A 20851-nucleotide genomic window follows, 5' to 3' on the forward strand; every position below is an offset into this window, starting at 1 on the left:
CTTGCTGTGGCTGTGCCAATCTATCCACAGAGATCCACTGCTGTCCTCCATCTACAACACCTCTGATGTCTGCTAACCAGGGACTCAGCACATGAGGCCAACACTTTCATTTATCCCAGCATCAACTCAGACAAATGGCAACAGCAACTGGCTTCCATTTGTCTTGATCTTCACAGAATCACAGAATTTCTAGGTTGGAAGAGACCTCAAGATCATCGAGTCCAACCTCTGACCTAACGCTAGCAGTCCCCACTAAACCATTTCCCTAAGCTCTACATCTAAACGTCTTTTGAAGACTTCCAGGGATGGTGACTCCACCACTTCCCTGGGCAGCCTGTTCCAATGCCTCACAACCCTTTCAGTGAAGAAGTTCTTCCTAACATCTAACCTAAAACTCCCCTGGCTCAACTTAAGCCCATTCCCCCTCGTCCTGTCACCAGGCACGTGGGAGAACAGGCCAACCCCCACCTCGCTACAGCCTCCCTTGAGGTACCTATAGAGAGCGATAAGGTCGCCCCTGAGCCTCCTCTTCTCCAGGCTGAACAAGCCCAGCTCCCTCAGCCGCTCCTCGTAGGCCTTGTTCTCCAGGCCCCTCACCAGCTTCGTCGCCCTTCTCTGCACCCGCTCAAGCACCTCCATGTCCTTCTTGTAGCGAGGGGCCCAAAACTGAACACAGTACTCGAGGTGCGGCCTCAAGTCATCACCTGATCTCGGTGACGTCTGCCAGATTTCTGTTTTTTCCTTACTCCTACAGAGAATATCCATTTTCCACTTAGTTGTGTTTAAACATTAGTTGTCTTTGTTCAGGAAGCAACACACTGTTTCTAAAGAACTGCAGAAGTTGTAGTTCACGTGGCTCAATCCACACTGAATTCTGTCTTCTGGATTTCAGGCGAATCACCTCAGATTTTACTATACCACGCACCATGTGGACACTGCCAACAAGTCAGATGTGACGGCTCCCATGCTATTTGTGCTCCTGCACTCAATAAAGTGACTTGATTTCTTCCACCCACCTGGACTAGAGGATTTGACTTATGGCAAGTCCTTTGTCTCAGCAGGGTCAGCGTCCAACCCACAGCATTTGGGCTGTGAGTTCTCAAGGACAGAGGATTTCTCACTGTCAGAAACAGACTATTTAAAGCAGGTAGGAAATGGCAGAAAGAGGGAATCAGAAGAAAGAGCCTTTACCTTTTCTGGAACTTTCAAATGTCACAGTAAACACAGTTCCAGGATAAGGTTTTGACAAAGCCTGTAAATTACCACTGAAAATCGTTTCCTCCCAAGTAAGACCAGACAGGAATAATCCCATAGCAGCCAGCTTCTGAAGTCAAATTTGCAGCATCTCAGTTCCCAGCTGAAAGCAAGCTGAGTTTTTGCACCTAATTTACTGGATGTCTAATCCAGCATGTCAGTAACACGTTCCACCCAGAATATTCACCCTCCTTCCCAATCCCATGGTCACAACACTCTCACTGAAATACACAAATTCTAGCAGGCTAGGGTGGTTTGGTTGGTTGATTTTGATTTTTAATTTTAATTGTATTCTGAAGATAGAAAAGCTAGGAACATCCATTCTGCAAGAATTCAAGAGATCTTTGAAAAAAAATGCATTCAGATCTAAAGAACCCTAAAATCCCTCCCTACTCACCAGCAGAACTGTGCTTTCTTCTGCCTATTTTCTGTGTAGTGTACCATGCAAGCTTTCAGATCTGCAAAGTTGTGTTTGTTCTGCAGGTGACAGACACGCAGTTCTCAAATTCCTGCATGCATTGTCTCAAATCCCCTGCAGAAGAAACCACTCCTGTTGTAGTCATTTATTATTCTGCTCAAATCCAATATAAGGAGAAAAAAAAAAAAAAAAAAAAAAAAAAAAAAAAAAAAAAGCACACTCATTTACTGTGATTGCTGTGGGTTCTTCTTAAATAATACTTTCTGGCATGACTGTCCACTTAAAAACAAACAAACAAGAAACCACAGATCTAAAATACAGAGATAACTATTGAACCAACCTCCAATAGCTTTCTTTGAAAAGTTTTATGAAGTTACATGAATAGTAATTACAGAAGGGACATTACTAGCAACATATCGACAAAAGGAAAAGAATACATATTTAAGTTTCCTGATTTAAGGATGGATGTGTACTCAAGGACGAGGGGAAAATACTAAAACTAGTTACTGAATGATGGGACTGTATGTTCGAGGGGGAGGAAGGACGAGAACCGTCAGAGCTGCCTGCAAGCAATTAAGGAGATGAAACACCAGCAGATGGCACTCAAGTCTTCATTATAACGCCAGGCTTCGCAGGGTCCCCAAAACCTGTGTGCTGAAAGCAGCTGTCTGCGAGCTGAGGGCACAGATCCCAGCAGGCAGACAGAAGATTTGGGGAATTGGAAGGTTTAGAGGTGTCCGAGATGCTGTGCCACAGGACGCAAAGCAGCCGGGCTGCGGAAGACCACGAGAGGCGCAGGTGGCATCCAGAGCGGGCTGCAGAGAGGGGACCATGTCCGGAGGTGATCTGCTCGTTGGCACACAACAAAGGTAGATGCGTTTTCCTTTGCAGCTCAGACATCCTTCACGCTGTCTGCTTTCCATCTCACCCCATAACCAGCCTCAGAACTATATCGCATGTGTGTGTGCACTCTTCCATGCACGAAGCTGTCCTGCAGGCACAAATCACTCTGCGAGTACCGTTCATCTTTGCCTAAAAACTTTTTTCTTCCCTACTGCCTGCCTGTACAGTTCACAGAATATCTTCAGAAACAGACTATCAAAACCAAGTTGCTTAGTGCCTTCTAGAACCTGCATGCTGTTTCTAGAAGTAAAGCATCAAGAACATGACTAAGCTATTAATCCTTAATAAAATTTCTTAAAAGGGAAAAAAAAAAAAGGCCATCTCTTTCCCTGGTAGGGAATATTACAGCTGCTCACAGCTACCATGACTGAGCCTTTCCTTTTCCAGTCTAGATGCTCTTGGCACTTCTGGGCTGAACCCAGAACTTCCTTACAGCTAGATCAACAAGAACCACAAACATTCAGGCACTAAGGAATTTGGAAAGATACGAAAGAAGTGGCAGAAGCCAGCTGCTGAGACTAAGGCTTCTCCAGGCTTTTGTGCTGAAATCACTAGTCTCCAGATTGTTTTGTGCTCTAGCATGAGCACATTAGAGACTGAAACAAAACAACAAAATACTGTTCTGTTGATTTAAAAACAACAACAAAACAAAACAAAAAAACACATTTTAGATTTTCTCCTGTTTCTGTGGCCAGCTCCAATGATGCTCCTTATAACATTGCACAGGATATCATTCAGCATCTGCTGCTCAATCCATCCCTTTGGGTTAAAACTCGCTTTCACTTTGTTCTCCCCCTCCTCGCGAGTAGTAATGTATGGGGACAGGTAACGTATGGAGACAAAGCCGACCAGGGTTATTCTTCGAAGGGCTCCGGTCACAGACAGCACTTGTTCTCACTGTCACAGCTCCGAGCAGAGCTGGAGAGCAGGTACAGCAGCTGCAGCTCTGGGGACTGGTGTGGGAGGGAAGCTGAAGAGGAGGGGCATGAGGAAACCAGGCTGCAGCTTCTTTGCCTCTGCTTCATCCTCAGCCCTTCTGGCACAGACTTTTCCTGTACCACAAGAGCTCCTCCAACAGCAGCTACCAAACCCCTTGGATGAGAGCAATTTCCTAGACCTCTTTTTGCCAGTTCCTGGAAGAGACAGACAAGACTTGGAAGAATCATCCAAAGAAAATTGCTCCCCAGAGCAAAGGCACAGAGCATTGGGAAACCCAAGCATCCAGCTTCTGGCCACCATCAGCAAACACAGAGCTGCCCCACAGCAGTCAGGGCTGCAGCGACTGCTCCCCGGTTTCCAACCAGCCTGGCTCCATGGAGGAGCAGGAAGAGAACCTCGCACTTTCCTTTGGAGCCAACGCCAGCAAGTGCAGCCTTGAGACTAACCAGACAGGGGCCTCACCATGCTGGTCAGGAGCAACCAGAGGTGGCCCTGAGGTGGTGATAGTACCGGTGCTTTTCGGCTTCATTTTTCTCCTGGGAATGGTGGGGAACACCCTGGTACTGGTTGTTCTGGGGCGCCTCCGGCCTGGGGGACGCCCATCGCGCAGTGCCACCAACATCTTCATCCTGAACTTGAGCATTGCAGACTTCTCCTTCTTGCTTTTCTGCGTCCCCTTCCAGGCCACCATCTACTCCCTGCCAGAGTGGATCTTCGGTGCCTTCTTTTGCAAGTGGGTTCACTACTTGGCCATGGCGACAATGCTGGTCAGCATCTTTACCCTGGTGGCCATGTCTGTGGACAGGTACATCGCCGTGGTCCACGCCAAGCGTTCCTCTGGCATCCGCAGCAAACGCAACGCTGCCCTCGGCGTGGGTATAATTTGGCTGCTGTCTCTACTCATTGCCATCCCCGTGGCCCAGCACCAGGCTCTTGTGAGTGGTCACCAGCAAGCACCCAACAGCTCCTTCTGCTGGGAGAACTGGCCAGATGGATCAACGGCCAAGCAGACATACAAGGTTACCATCCTGCTGGTGGGATACCTCCTGCCCCTGGTGCTCATCACCTGCTGCTATGCCAAGGTGAGTAAGAGGGATGTGAGTAATATTCAGATAGAGGAAAGGATCAATCCCAACCTCTTGGTGGCTTAGATTCACACATGCAAGCTACCCAGCCAAGAAATAAGGCATTCACAGTGCTTCCTATGTTCCTCCTCGAATAGGATACTTCTCTGGGACAGGGGGAGGGAAACAAGAATGAAATTACACCATCTGATAAAGAGGAATGAAAAACATTTCTATTCAGGGAGGAAGCAAATACATTAAAGTTCAATCCCAGCCTGATGCCCAAATCTACTAAAGATTCCTGTGGATTTTTGTAGTTTTTAGTTTGTCCTTTCTTGATAACAAATCTTTGCTCCATGCAAGAGAAAAACACCATGGAGGATGAAGCTGTGCAGAGAGTGTACAGAATTAGTATCAGAGACATTGCTGCCTTTTTTTTTTTTTTTGGACACAAATCTCAGACTTCATGTCTTGCAAAGATTTCTAGAAAGATATCTTAGGATTTAAGTTTTCTTCAGCAGGGAATTTCTTCATTTCTTCTTGGGAATTGCCATTGTTCAAGTTTTTTCTCTCCTTTTACTGATCTTCAGCATGTTTGAGGCAGACAGTAAATCTATCAGTTATGATGGACTTCCAGAATGAAGTTTCTGTGACTTTTGAATTAATCTCCTATTGTGTAGTGCCTGGTGACTGCTAGGGAGTAAACTTCCTTGTCACTAGTCAGTTGCATGTCAACTCCCCTGAACAAAAATATATTTTCCTGGAATTTAAGCTCGTGTCTGTTTAATCAAAAGTTGTGATACTTTCAACACTGATTTATTTTAGTATTGTCAGTGCTAAGGACAGGACAAGGCACTTAGATTTAAGCTAAAAATCTTTACATCTCAGGCCCTGCTTGTCACAAGAGGAAAAACCCACTAGACTTCACAAATCCTGTCCCTTTGGCTCCTGTTGTTTTTCCCCTCACTGCCCTTGATGAGCACAGCAACAAATGGAAGGGGAGCTGCATTTAACAGAAGCTTTATTTTGTTCATTAACTGCTTTAGAAAACTTAGCCTTTTACCTGTAAAGGCCAAAGTATAAATATTGCCAGGTTACAGCTGTGCTATAAGCAGGTTCCTAAAGGTTAATCTAAATGTTGTTAACTGAGAATTTCCTGACAGGGCTCTAACATTTCTTATGACTCTCCCTGTGAAAGGAGAACCCACTCTGACTGCCCCAGCTGTTACTGCTGCAGTCAAGAGTGGCAAAGCAGTCACACAGGGGTACAGTGTTGGCACCCTGTTCTCTGTCCTTCTAAGTCCTTCTAAGTAATCAGCCCAGAGAGTAAATGTGGATAATTTAAACACAATCTAAAAATCAAAAATCCATGGAAAGTCTCCTCTTGATTTCAGCATAGTGTCAGCTGAGCTCTTAAATAATGCTGAACTAAGTCTTCTTAAAGCTTGCCATTTTCTCCTTCAAGAAACAAGCTTTGAAAAGAAAACTGGGGAGAGCTTAGAATTAAAAATCTCAGTGCATCAGATTGACCCCTGACGTCATGCTAGAGCAGTTCTTTTAACGTCTGGTGCTCATTCAAGAGGTTCAATACTAACATATACAATTCAATTTCATATTCAATGTATTGCTCCTTTTTTCAAGGTTCTGTATCACCTCCATACGAAGGTAAAGAACATTTCTAAGAAGTCAGAAAGATCAAAGAAGAAGGTAAGCATCTTTGATTTGTACACTGATATGTCAGGTTTATAAGATAACTAGCAGTCTTTTCAAGTTTCATTCACATACAAGTGTCATTCGTGTCTTTCAGCTTGAGTTCAAATTCATGTTGACAAGTTGTTATATCTTTATAGACACTGTACAAAGTGAGGCCATTATTGAGTTGCTCTATTGATCTCTACACACATGTCCGCTGGACTGCCTTTTGATTTATTTTGCTGTAACAGAAGTCCCACAAGTACAATGTTTTTACATTGACAGGCAGAAAGATATTCAGGCTATTAGAAGATCTAGGCATCTGAGCACACTTCAGCAAGCTAAAAGGAAAACACGTGAAGAACCCTGAAACTGCAGTACCTCAGTTTTGCTGCAGTTTGCGTTTAAGATCTCTAAGGTTTGCATCTAGTATGTGGTTGATTTTGACCTTGGTTGGCATTTTGACCTCTCTGAAAGTCAAACATCAGCTTATCCCTGCTCAAGCTGTATGAAATAAGCAGAATTGCAAGAATTAACTGAGGAAAATACTAAGGATAGATTTCTTTTTTCCTCAGTGTAAGAATCTTAGAGTGAATAAGCCATAACTAATAGACGTTTTTAGGTAACAAAACTCATCAAGAGCAGCGATGCAACATAAAATTTACCTGTCATGAAAAGAAAAAACACTATTTCAGTCAGAAGAGTTATAATTGTTGTGTGTACAGTGATGAGTGAAACTATAGATTGTCTGGCTGGTCACAGGTGGGAGGTAACAGGGCCCTACCATTACCTGCTGATAGGACAGTCACAGTCTGTGCCAGTGGCACAGCAACCGTACAACCCAGATGAGCAGCGTGCATGCCACCGAGGTGATGTGACAGCCAGTGGAAATGATGAGGCAGAGCTTTGATTTGCTCTCAGCCCGGACAGTTGGAAACTGGACAGTTGTATGACCAAAATGAGGGTTATTACAGCAAACACAGACATTTGATTGAAAAGGGTGCAAGACACAGAAATCAAAGCTTTCACATGACTCCAGCTGAGGGGTGGCTGGAGCACAGACACTGGTACCACAGCTGCATGAAGCTACAGAAGTGTTAAAACACAAACCTGCTTCTGGGCATAACAAACTGCATCCAGGGGGTTCTTCACTGGTGTTACTGGACCCCCCCCCCCCCCCCCCCCCCCCCCCGCCACCACACCCCCGTAGAGTTAGATCACTCACAAGATGAGTTCAAGGTACCAGATTTGCCAGCATACTGATGTTATACAACAACATAACCGGATCCTGTACCTCTATTGATTTCTTTTTCCACCAAAGGGACTTCCTACATTGGAAACCAAAAGGTCTCTCTCTAAACATAACACAGCCACCTGTTGCCTACCTCAGAGAAACTAATCTGAGTAAGGTAATATTTTCACGCAGCCAAGGTGTCACAAGAATGTACAGCACTGATCAACACAGATATCTTCATGAACATCCTATTTAGGAAAAACCAGATGTACTTGAGGATGCTAACTGTGCAATCTGGATGCTGTGGTAGCATCTCAAACAGAAGTCGAGGGTTTTCAATAGAAAAATATACTTTAGCTATATCCTCTGTAACATTATGCTACAGTTTTTCTAGTCTGCTCTATGTTGGTTTTAGTTGATTTTGAGCTGTTACAGAGATTTTTCCAGTCTTTTATAACAATGAATCCTAAATAGATTTAACTATAGATTATATTTAGTTTCTATGACTTCATTACATACACTCAGCTTTGTTGGTAACACACACACAAGTATCAATCCATAATCAGTCTTGCACTCACACTGCCTGTAAGGTTAGAACTCAGCTGATATTCCTACGCTGTGAGACAATATTGCAAAGACCACAGAAGTTATAATACACAACACACATAAAATTTCACTGATATTTTCTGCTCTCCCTTAGGGTGTTTTTGATCCTGTTTTCTGTGTTCAGATGCTGAGTTCACATAGTAAACATACAAAGCCCTACAAATACTTTGCTCATCTGCTTGTTTCGCTTATTTCTGAGCCTTACTGAGATCCATTTTATTAGTCCAGCTCATCTCATTTCAAGCAGGTTCTGACAAACAATCTTTCTATCACATTTTCTAAGGCAATAAATCATGCAATAACCAGCTGCTGTGTATTGCCTTCTACATCAAACCACCAAGACTACATGAGGCAGGCTACACTGAAGAACACCATGCCTTATTCTGCCTTCTGAGTTGCTGTTGAATGCTGGCACTGCTACAGATACAATGTGAATTAAAACTTGAAGACCAGGAGTGTCATTTCTGGGCAGGTTGACTACTTTCTGCTTTTTATCTGCACTGAGTCTTGTGTGCTTAACAAAGATATGAACAAAGCCTGCCCAGCAGCTACCATGACAAAAGGCAACCAAGATCTGTTGATGCTTATGTTTACTTCAGCTATAGCAAATAAAGTGCTAAGAAGCACTGTTCTTTGCATAGAATAATCTCATAACTCAGGAACATTAGCAACACATCCCTAATCCCTAAATCTGGAGGCGAGAATGCTCCAGGGACACCTCATTGCAGCCCTCCAGTACCTAAGGGGGGCCTACAGAAAAGTTGGGAGGGGAGTGTTAGGGAGTGTGGTAACAGGGTAAGGGGGAATGGCTTTAAACTGAATAAGGGTAGATTTAGATCAGATATTAGAAAGAAATCATTTACTCTGAGGGTGGCGAGGAACTGGCACTGGCTGCCCTGAGAAGCTGTGGATGCCCCAACCTTGGAGATGTTCAGGGCCAGGCTGGATGGGGCTTTGAGCAGCCTGGGCTGGTGGGAGGTGTCCCTGCCTATAGCAGGGACAGGGAACTAGATGATCTGTAGACGTCCCTTCCAATCCAGACTTTTCTATGATTCTATGAAACACTTTGGATGGTGTAAATTCCACTTCTGTCTTTTCCTTACCTATACAAAAATGGCCCTATACCTATTTCTTTCCTATATTTGAAGAGAATGCTACCAACTGTCAAAAACTGGTCTCATCTTCGTGTGAAGCACTGAAGTTACAGATATGTTTGTTTGTTTTTTCCATACCCATTTCTTCAAATATATCTGCTTGCATCGTTTCCAGATTTGACCTGTAGAGTTAGATGAAAATCAGATCTACAGTTTTTTCAACTTTCAGTTTCCTGACTAGATACAACTGAGAGGACTGATCATAAAAAATACCTTTGACTTTGCCTGTTCAGACAAGTTAATGACAAAACATGTCTTCCTCCCTCCCCTTAAGTATTTCTATGGCCATAATTCTGGAACACCTGGTAGTGATTGTTGTTCCTCATGGCAGTTAGACCCAAGATAAAGGGAAAAAAATGAATCAAATACATCCCTCCACATACATACACACATCTTCCACAATTTGTCTCCTGCCAGCGCTTTCTGTTGAGAAATTTCTCATTTATTTTTTTGCAGGCCAAACAGCATCTTTGACATCTCTACTGCAATTACTTTTTGTTTACTTCTCTTCTTTATAAGGAATCTTTCTTGTGCAGCCTGCAGACTTGCTCCATTCCCAGATGTGCTTTCATAGTATCCTCGAAACACACCGTGTGTCAATCATTTAAAGCAGATTTTCTTAAGAACACTTCACATTAGGGCCTAATAGAAAATTCATATGTGCATGGCAGTTCTGTTCAATTAGCTTCCTTCATATGTACTTAATTGGTCTATTAGGGACAAGTAGTTTTGTTTGGTCTTAAACCTTAACAATAAGGCAACCAGCTTTTGCTTATTTCACTCAGATGTTTGAGAAGTGAATCTTGCCCCATGTTTCAAAAATTAATTTAGCAAATACAAAACATTCAGCTTTATGAAACACACACAGTTTCAATGGCCAAGCCCTTATCACCTTGGATCCACCAAAACATGAAAACAAGATCTTTCAACATGAGGTGATAATAATCAGATGCGAATCAGGTAATTTTCAGTGTGCATCTTGACCACACTAATATGGAAAACAAAGTGTCATATGAGTACACAAATGAAATCAGTCTGGAACTATGATCACTCAGCACTTACTTCATTCCTTTAATTTCAAGAAAACAGGACAAAAAACCACACCAGTTTTTATCCTCCTTCCACCCCTAAGGGAATGGCTTTGGAGTGTGGTCTTCTTTTTCTTTTTTAAAGAGATAAGCAGTAAATTTTGCAAGCAGCTATTTGTACAGACCTCACTACGTTCATCTAGGCTATATAGGGGAGTAAAATTGTTCAGAAAATCAAATTGCAGACCTCAAATCCATGTTGAACAAGAGTTGCCAGTGAAATGGATGCTGGCATTGCCACTGCAAACAAATTGCTTTGCCATGAGCTCCAGAAACTGTAATGCCTTTTCTTTGGGCATTATCAGACTCTTCAAGATAGAATATTTCCAAGATAAAACAGTTTAGAAACAACGTGAATGCCATAGAGTGAGTGCCAAATCAACTTGTGAATCTGGATAAGGCTAACATTTACAGAACAGGTGAGAGAGAGCCTGCTAGATGCAAACCTAGGGTAGCTTCTAAAAAGATGATGATCACACAGGTTGGACAGTTCCGGCATTGTGACAGCATACACCTGACTTTCCGAGTTCTACTGCTGCAGCAAAGAAGGCAACAGCAAAGTCAATTTAATTCTATCCAAGCATACAGAGTACATTAACAGAACACATGCTTAGTACTTTAGTACTGTAGTTCAACCTCTTCCTTTAAAGTTTTTTTTTTTTTTTTTTTTTCTAAATTAGGATACAGAACTCAAACAATGAGCTACATTACTAGAAATCTGTTGTTTTAAGAACTCTCTTGCTTATTTCCTCCACTGCTTTGTTCTGCATTTTTCAAGCACAGCATGGCTTTCCTGTGCCTGCCGCTGCAGCAGCACTCTCAGCCTTCCCTACAGGCTTGTTTCATGCGTGGTACCTGCACCCAGCAGAGGATCACCAGCTGCTCAGGGACAGAGCAGAGCTGCACACGCAGACACACATGCCTACTGTCAGTTAGATGAGGAAAGAAACAAAACCACCTCAAAAGTTAAAATGATTGTTACAGTTTTTAGCTACCTGCCCAATTAAGAGAAGCTCTGACACATACACCTGAAGTAGAGTGGCACTGCCACTCCATTTGTCTCAGCTAGATTGTGCGTGCAAAAAAGGCACACATGCCAGTTTCCCCATTTAACTTCTTGCTAGCTGCACAAGCTTGCCAACATTACAATTGAGATGGTGCGATACTGCAGGAGTCCCCTTTGTAATTTTGGTTAATCTTTTGTTGAGGCAGGACAGCAAGACAATGTGCTAGGAAATCCTGTGCACCTCTCAATCAAAAATAAAATACATTTCAGTCCTGTTACTTCCAATATGCATAATGAAGAGCACAGTAAGTCTTTGGCTCCAAGGAAAGTTAACAATTCCCTATCTGACAGTGTTGAAAAAGTGTTTCATGAGAGCCCAGCCCTAGGAACTCCAAATATACATTTGCAGTAAATAACATTTTAATAATGGAAATGAATGCAAACCAAGGTCTAGTCTGATCATGAAATGGCCCTGTGGTGTCTTACTGGCTTTTGCAGCACCCCAGGGTTCCTCAATGTTTACTTGGTTTTGTCCTATGACATCGTTAAAGAACAATCTGAAATGCTTTGTCAAGCTTTAAAATGGTTCTGAGGCCGTGAATTTCACAGCTATTTTGCAAGATCCCTTGAAAGGAAGGTAGGAGCTGTGGAATCTTTAGAGGCAATAAAAGCCAGAAGCTCCAATTAACAGGCCAATTGAAACATCTAAATCTAACAAATAAGTACTATTTTATTTTTAGCTACAATAGAAAGGTGAACCAATCTTACCTGGTGGGAAAACACTCTTTTGTTCTCTCTTCTTCTCATAATAATTCCTAAAATTTTATTCCTTTTTTTTTTTTTTTAATTATTTCTCCCTCTTATAACCACTACTTAAGAACTGAGCTAATGTGTTCACAAAACACATAAACCCAAGATCTTGCTCCAAAATTGTAATAGTCAATTTAAAACACATCTCCCTCTTTGAAGCTAAGATTATTGTCTTCCTCAGTTCATACATTCACAACCCTATACTTAACCTACACACAAATTCATTGTTTTTTGAAGGTCATACCACAGCTTGAGGCACAATGTATAGATTTCCTTCAAGGTAGATGGGTATTCTTGAGCATTTTGTTCAAGAGAGGCAGACAAAAGTTTCACTGCAACTGCTTTCCTATATGCTTGTGAAATGTGTTTATTACATGCTGAACTATTTATTTGACTTCTATTCACACAGCCAGAGGGTTTTCATATAGACTTAATGAATGTGATGTTCAGTGCTTAACCATGACCAACGCTAAGGACAGTAAAGTAGCATGGGAGATCATGGGATCCATCTAACAAAAAAATATTAACCAAAAGTGAAATCCTGCAAGCTGTTTTGCTAACAAGAACCTAGGGCAGCAAGAATAGAGTGCTTCATTACCAATTAGTAGATAATAAGAATATCATAATGCTTATAAGCATTTCTGAATACAAAGTGAGTCAGTATTAAGAGCATCAACAGAGGGGATTAGCGGCATTATCACAGAATCAGAGACATTCAGGGGAGTAGTCAGACCAGAGCAAACAAGCTACTGGGAAAATGAAGAGTTCACCACTTAGGAAGTAGCCAAAATGGGCTGATTACAACTGAAAGTTTATATGTTTCAATCCCTCCTCTTCTTCGTGACAGCCAACTGACATTTCTGACCACAAGGGGAAAAACAATGGGGAGGGAAAAAAAAACAAAAACACTTTCAGTGCTGTTTTTAGAACTACACTCAAGAGTAATAAAAGAAAGACCGGAGGACAGTGAGAAGTGCTTCATAAACAAGTAACAAATGAGTTTGTTCTGAAGCAGAGGAAGCTGCTGTCCAAAATTTAAGCTGGCTAAGACTAGATACGGATTTTTCTGAAACACCTTTTTGAAACCTTGTGTGTTTATCATGAAGCTATAAGCATATTTCTGGAGTTCAAATTGTGCTTTGGTACCTTTCTAGTGTTATAACTTGACAGGCAGAAAAGGATGCTTACAAATGCATCAGTGGGTGTCAGATTTGTGAACACAGTAGAGAAGAACCTGACACCAGGAGAGAAAAAACTGACAGTTTATGTACATTGGCTTAGAGAGACCGAGCAAATAAATGTTCAGTTATGTCTCTCTTCTGAAAACAGAGGATAACAGTGTCTAGGGCTGCAAAAATTGTTCTCATCAGGAGAAGCTGGTAAGTACCTCCAGCAGTACATCAGGAGGTTGTGCTGAGCCATGCATCCTTCCTGGGTACTGACACAGTGTAGTATCTAAAAGTAAAAGCTTAGAGCACCATGGGTCACTAGATTTTGGCCAAGCTTTCACCACACTACAAGTATAGTATGTATACACATATAAAATAAATAGCCATGGCTGACACCCAGTAGCTTACCCAAATCAAATGTTGGGCAATAAAAACATGTACCAACTGTCTCTCAAATATCAGGGAAAACGAAGATGCAAGCTAGAGATAAGCATAACAAAATAAAATAATTCAGAGAAAACACAATCAGACTTTTTATTACAAGTCAGGAGAAAAGTATTGGCCCCCACACAATGGCCGAGGAAGTATGGTATGGTGTGAAGAAGCAGCACTAGCTAGAGTAAGGCTGCCTTTGGCATCACAGCAGTGTATTATTAATTTAAACTAGTTTAGAGGAGTGAAGGGAAGCAAGACTCATAGTCCAGTTCATTATATGCCCAGTCCTCCTACAAAGCAGTAATAAAGAAAGAGGTGCTATTTGTTAATGAGACAGCACAGAAAAAGAGGCATAGGTTTCATGCTTCTTTCTTCAAAATTGTGGAAAAGGAGGAAAAAACCTCCACCATATTCAGAAAACAGTAACTGTCCCACTAATGAAGCCCAGTTTTTCTGCAAGCTAGTGAGAACATACTGTTCAATAAAAGCGTCATTGAATGTTCTTTCCCTTTTCTGTTTGGCTGAGGTACAAATGGATAGTCTGATCAGCTCTGAAAAAAAAATGTATCTGTGTCTAGACTAGATGAGAGAAGTGACAGGCTCTCTACCTTTAGACTGTTCTGTCTGTTGTATATTTTATCTCAAGACTATTTATTAACCTAATGCATCAGGTAGTTAGTTCTGCAAAAAAAAAAAAAAAAAAAAAAAAAAAGCTCATGGGATATTTGCCATGTAATGAACCAAATGTTTCAATCTTCATTTGCCTTTGACAAGTTGAGACAGCTTCATTAGAAGCTTATCAAGAATGACAACTCCAAAATCAAAACTAAATGCTAAAAACTTCATTATCCTGCAAAAATTAGGTACTTCCCTAAAAAGGGGTCTTTAAACACGTTTCAGCATTGCTTTCTGAAGGACAGGGGAAGACTAAAAGTAAGACATAGCTCATTCAGGGCTGAAGAAAATCAAAGGAAAAAGAAAACTGGGAAATCTATAAATGAGGGTCAGATCACATATGACTATAACAGAAGAATAGGTGAGTAAATTCTAGGCAATCCTGCGTGGCAGAAACATTAAGGGGGGAAACAAGAAGTTTACCTGTTTGACAAACAAACATTTATGATTTCCCCCAGTCTCTATTTCCCACTCTGTCATTGATTCACTGTATAGCTTAAACACTTTCTTTGTACAACAAATAATGCACTAAGCTGTTTCATGGAGCTTCTCAAAAGAATTCTAGGAGTGCAAAATATTAATAAGAGTCAGTTAAATAATCCAGTGGTGTCCATTGTACATGCCTACTATGGACCCACTAAGACTTCAGAAACAAACCATAAGGTTAGCATTAACTGGGCACAGCTGGACCAACAGTAACCCATTAATGGTGCAAATTATCACAGCTCACTGAACAAACTCAAACTGTACACAAGCGATTTGGATCCATCCTCTGCAGCTGTTCACAGTCTATATTAGCACTAGTTTTAGACTGTTACTGTCCTAAAAGTAAAACAATGTTTTTTTTCGGTTTCTTCTCTTGGCCACATATCCCCCAATTTGAGGGGAAAAAATAGACAAAAGTTCCATTTCCAAAACACGTTCTTTGAGTCCTGAATTATGTAGGTTATTGATATTATTGTCTATATTCTCATTTGAAAAATCCCAGGTAGCTGGATCTCAGAAACAGCTTTGTGCTAACACACAGCGACTGCAAATCCATTTTTAATATCCATCCCTATGCTGAATGCATGGTTTGCCATTTCACAGTAAAAAGAAAAAAGAATCTAGGACTATATCCCCTATTCAAAAGAATCTTTCAATGCTTGTAGCCCCCTAATTTAAGCAGAAGGATGCTACGAAAGGTTGCCTTGGTAACATGCCGAAGCTATTTAACATTGTTAGAGGGTAAAAAAGTAGCACCATTAATGCTGGTGAGAGTTCAGAACGGTACCTGCTATTCATCATTTCTTTAGCACCCATCTTACCACAGTAAGCAAGCTAGACCCCACAAGGCCACCACTTTTGTGTCTTTCAGTTCCAATTGTACCAGCACATTACCAAGGACAGCATCTGTTTCCCAGTGTGGTTCAATTTTTAGGAGTTCAAGAGCAAAGGTTGTACACTCACATGGGAACACGCTTTGTCACCTAATATGTTAAACAGAGCATTTTGGTATGCAAAACAAGGAAGCATCCAAAATATGCCACGTACCGGATGAACCTACAGGCCTTTCAAAATTAATACAAATTTACCTGATACATCTATTTGGCAGAAAACGCCCTGCTCCCCATGTTTTTTTAAACTTGTTTCATAAGCAACTGTTTTCTCTTATCTGCACAGAAATCTTGATCTGATACAACAACATCTTCCTAGAGTTTAACAGATTTTAACTGGCTTGTTAATGCAGTTAAGGCAAGCAAAGGGGACACTGTTGGCCCTCATCCAAAAGCATTTTTCAACTTCAATGACTGTCTGTTTTTATTGCAGGAGATCATTGCTGCAGGCCCTATGTAAACAGAGGAAAGATGTTGCCTATCCAACACAGCAAAAAAACCTTCTTATCATGCAGTAGACTTTTCTGCAGGGTTAAAAAAATAGGAGAGGGAAAACAAAAACAACAACAACAAAAAACCACAACAGTTCCCAAGAAAGCACCTTTAGCCTTCACCCACTTTATTACTGTCAGAGCAAGCAGAATATACTTGAAATATTTTAGTGCAATTCATTCAAATATAAAACATGATTAAATGTATGTTATAAACAGCAATTATAATTCTAGTGTCCTCTCATGTTCAGCAGGTTTTAATGCTACTATTTAGGAAGGTCCAAACAATATGAAAGTCCTGATCTAACTCCATTTGAGTAGATGACATTAACCATAGATTTAATAAAGACCTATATCTGAACACATAAGCTTAACATTTTCTTAGAACTGCAAGTTGGTTTTGAAGTATTTTAATGTTTAAAAAATAAAAAGGATTTTAAATTCCAAACAATCTTATGAAATTTCAAGAGCAGCATAGGGCTGTTACTAAGGTGAAACAAGAATCTGGAAGACAAGTGAACTTCCTGTAATTTTGCCCCATATCTCCAACCCCTTCCAACAAGCCAGTTTATAAACATTTAATACTTGTTTATAAATATTTTAGCACTGCCTCCCATAGGTTCTTATGTATAGGACTGCAGTCATTTGTTATGATCCCAGACCTTACACACCAAGATCTAATCACCTTACCTTCTTTCTTCTAAGAAGTATTGCCACTCTGCTCTTCCCTGGAGCATACTGCCATCAACTTCAGAACATGATCTTTGTAGTTAGTCTGCAGCAGAGGAGTCTACTGTTAGCCAATAAACATTCATGAACACTATACCTAACTCATTGATATAGGAAACTAGAAAAAAACTCTCTGAAGTAGACTCCAGAGGAGAGAATTTTTATTACGTTTTTATTGAAGTGCCATTGACAAGGGAAATACAGCAAATACTCTGAGGAGAAATATTTAATTTGTATCACCACTGTCTGTTAGGGTACCAGAGAAATCAACATGATCCCTTAAGAAATCCAGCTTCATTAGTTCTGTGGCTCTTTGAATAATTTCCTTGTTTTCCTCATATTACTCTTCACACAGGGTCAAGCATGTGCCTTAGATAGTTACTAAAACAAGTTGCAGTTTCCATCTCACACAAAGAACACAGAGTATACAGACAAGTGCAAGTCACAAAATGTTTTCCCATTTAAATGGAAGTCCAAAAAATTATCTTCCTCAGCCCATCTCTATCCTGCCACCTTAGTCACCACTGAAATATCGCCAAGGAGATGTACTTAACTTGGCAAGTCATGCCAACCGTTGTAGTGCTACAGAAAAGTCAGAAGGATATGGAGATTTTGCAGCAGCTATTTTGTTTGTTGTATTGTGGGGCAGGGAGAGATTTCCCTTCTCCTAGAAGAGGTTCCAGCTTAGGTGTTTTATATACATAACCCTGACTCTTTATAGCTTCTATTTATAAGTTTTAACACAGCGATTAAGTAAGTTTTTGTTCACTAGTAAATTATCTCTCTTGTGGAGAAGTAATTGCATCCTGTTCACCTGAAATCATGGAAGTTACTGACTGAAAAATTAGCTTAGACCTATAGGGCTGTAAACCCTAATTTGAAATTAAGCCCAACTTTTCAGTTTTCTTCAACACTTTTCCTTGTACAACTCACATTCTTCTTAGGAGAAGGATAATATCTGCATATTCCCAAAATGTTGTATTTATTTAAGTGACAAAATACAGATGATAAACACTAAAGTTGAAAATCACACATTTTGCTGAGAATTAGGCAAGGGGAGTGGACGGAAGTCACCTGCTGTGCATCTGCTACAATGCTCCAAGAAGAAGGAATTAAATGGGTAAAAAAAAAAAAAAAAAAAAAAAAAAACAGCATTAATGGCTCTCTGGGCCTTGCTCAGTGTTCCCTGCATGTGCTACAAGTAGAAAGTGAGAGAAAAGCAACCCTCTCATGATGCTTAAACTTGAGTACATGGGTACTGTCCGCACAGGCCTCAGGGACTTGCAGGAAGGTGAGTTATAGTTTGATTCAATTCATTGTAACTTACAGTCAGTGAAAGTCATACTTCATATTCTTCAACAACTTCTGAACAGAAAAAATAATATTAATAAAAAAAAAGTAGGTACTTTTTTTGTCAGACAGATCCCTAACCATACCAGGTTGAGGCTTTGTTCAAAAGGGGATACGCCTTTTCAGTAAAGGCTAAGTTACTTCTTAGCATGCATCTGGCAGGTCCCCTCAACTTTAGCTTTATAACATTTATGAGGAACAGGACTTTTCCTACATTGGTGTGGATCTCCTCTTCTGGAACAGCAGACAGCCTTAGCTCACTGCCCCAAAATACAGACACGCTAGTCTTTACCTTCAACCCACACCACCTGGGCTCCTCACAGCCCGAGCCCTTCTCCCCAGACTACCATTTCCCGTCAACAAGAACAAAACCTCAAGAAAGAGCCAGCTAAATTTCACACCAAAATAACTCAAGCAGCTCCCATTACTTACCTTTGCTCCTGGCTGCCTTTCCCCCTACCCTTTCCACTCAGGTAGCCAAGCCCTCATGCTGCTCTGCCATTTTGTGCAGCCCTCCTGAGGCATTGCCTCAGCTCTCTTTCCTCTTCCCCAGCCACAGTTGTGAGAGACCACCACAGCTGTAGTCAACAGCTCACCTCTCCTTAACATTTCTTTTGGATTATGACTTTCAGGAACATTTTTCTGGAAAATTTTACCTCAGTTTAAAGTTGATATGGTGCTGACAAACAATGGCTTGTGAGGGTGATGGCCTAGCTGGAGAGCTGGTGCTGCAGGGTCACATCCCCAGCACACAGCCCACGGGCAAGCTGGGATCCTAGAGGCATATTGTCTAGCTAGGAGTATATCCTAGTAATATTAATAACAAAAGAGCACTATATATTTTTTAAAAAGCCTCTCTACATTGGTTGGTGTTTTTTTTCTGTTTGTTTCACCCGTAAGAGAGAAGCTGCTGGATAAATTTTTCTCCTCAGAAATGCAGAGGTGTCCCTGTTGCCCCTCTCAGTGACCTATTTCCAAGCAGACAATTTTCCCCTATGGTTATTTTCAATACTCTTAATGTTCCTCAGCCTTCAAACGTTAGAGAATATTATTTCAATTTTTCCATGTAACGTGGATAGCATTAGTTAAAACTTCTTGTTTGAGGTTTTATGGGCACTATCTCCACTGTCTTTAGTTGCCCAAGAGAAAAACTGAGAGCCAAAATTCTGTTTTTACAGGGAGGAAGGCTGCATTTTAGCATCCTTTTTCATACTGTCATAGTTTGCCCACCTGGCAGTGGTCACCATTGCAGGTCATGCTGCCTCCCTTGATTCACATGAGCATGGCAACAATTTAATACTTGATCTTGTCTTTCCAGACAGCGCAGACAGTGCTTCTTGTGGTTGCTGTGTTCCTGCTGTCCTGGCTGCCGCACCACATCATCACAATGTGGGCAGAGTTCGGGCACTTTCCCTTGAACAACATCTCCTTCACCTTCCGTATCATCTCCCATTGCTTGGCCTACGGGAACTCCTGCATCAACCCCATCATTTACGCTTTCCTCTCGGAAAACTTCCGCAAGGCCTGTCGGCAGGCCTTCAACTGCAAGTTCTTCCTGAGGCCGGTCCCTCCTGAGAAGCTGGTCAGAATACGCATGGAGAACTTCTCCACCACACACTCGACCACTAATGTGTAAACATGGCTCATAAATACGTTTCAGGAAGGAGGGGAAAGGTGGTGTCTGGGGAGACCAGTTATACGGAGGCATTTTAGGTACCTTGCTACTAGACACTGGGCTATGTACATCAAAAGTGTCTGAATGTCCTTGCAGTACCTCTAAGATAAAACTCATACGCTGTTGTTTTTATGCCCATACAGGCTAATATGTGAGTTTACACAGAAGGTGGAATAAGGATAGATATAAAAAGAGCAAATAAACAATTGTGTGTGTAGACTGTCGTTAGGATGTGAACAGTGAGTGACATGACATTTAGAGACAGCGCTAAGAAGCCAAACTTTAACCAAACTTCGGTTAAAGTCTAGCTAAGACGACATCAAATATGTCTCTTCCTTAAAAAAGAGTTTTACCATATGTGAGCTACATACATTTTTAGCTCACTATCTGTGATGGGGTCTCTAAATCTCTTTGAAGGCTTCGCTATAGTATTTACTTACTCTAGTAAAACACGACATCTCACTGATGCGGATGTCTACGTTTGGTGGCTCTGTATCAGTTTGCATATAGCAGGATTTGAATGTTTGTGTATTCCTGAATGTAATCGCTGCTGCTAATGACAGGCTGTAATAACCATCTCTTTGTGAACAACAGTAGGGAAGTGAGATTTCTCAATATACGCTTAAAAGAACTGCAGTTTTATTTGAAAGTAATGTTTACAAAAGGCTTTGTTGGTAAATATTTGTGTTCTCTGAGCATATCTACCCAAAGCTTTTTATTGGCTACTTTAGTATACAAATGTCAAAATGTCTTTTATTTTTTTGATAAACTGTTTTGATCAAC

General features: G+C 41.2%; 2 protein-coding genes across 2 annotated transcripts in view; one reads left to right on the top strand and one right to left on the bottom strand.

Moving 5' to 3' along the window:
- LOC116494044 (dipeptidase 2-like) overlaps positions 1-17041 on the bottom strand; it is a 45833-nt gene extending 28792 nt beyond the window's left edge. Inside the window, exon 1 of the mRNA XM_032195748.1 lies at positions 17005-17041. The gene's annotated coding sequence lies outside the window, so the exon portion shown is untranslated. The remainder of the gene's footprint in view (positions 1-17004) is intronic.
- LOC116494045 (galanin receptor type 1-like) lies at positions 3889-20518 on the top strand. Its single transcript, XM_032195749.1, has 3 exons — positions 3889-4596; positions 6220-6285; positions 19712-20518. The coding sequence occupies exons 1-3, from the start codon at positions 3889-3891 to the stop codon at positions 20027-20029; spliced, it is 1092 nt and encodes a 363-aa protein (XP_032051640.1). The 3' UTR covers positions 20030-20518.
- Positions 20519-20851: the final 333 nt, after the last annotated feature.

Source organism: Aythya fuligula, chromosome 12, assembly GCF_009819795.1.
Source record: "Aythya fuligula isolate bAytFul2 chromosome 12, bAytFul2.pri, whole genome shotgun sequence".
Classification (NCBI taxonomy): domain Eukaryota; kingdom Metazoa; phylum Chordata; class Aves; order Anseriformes; family Anatidae; genus Aythya; species Aythya fuligula.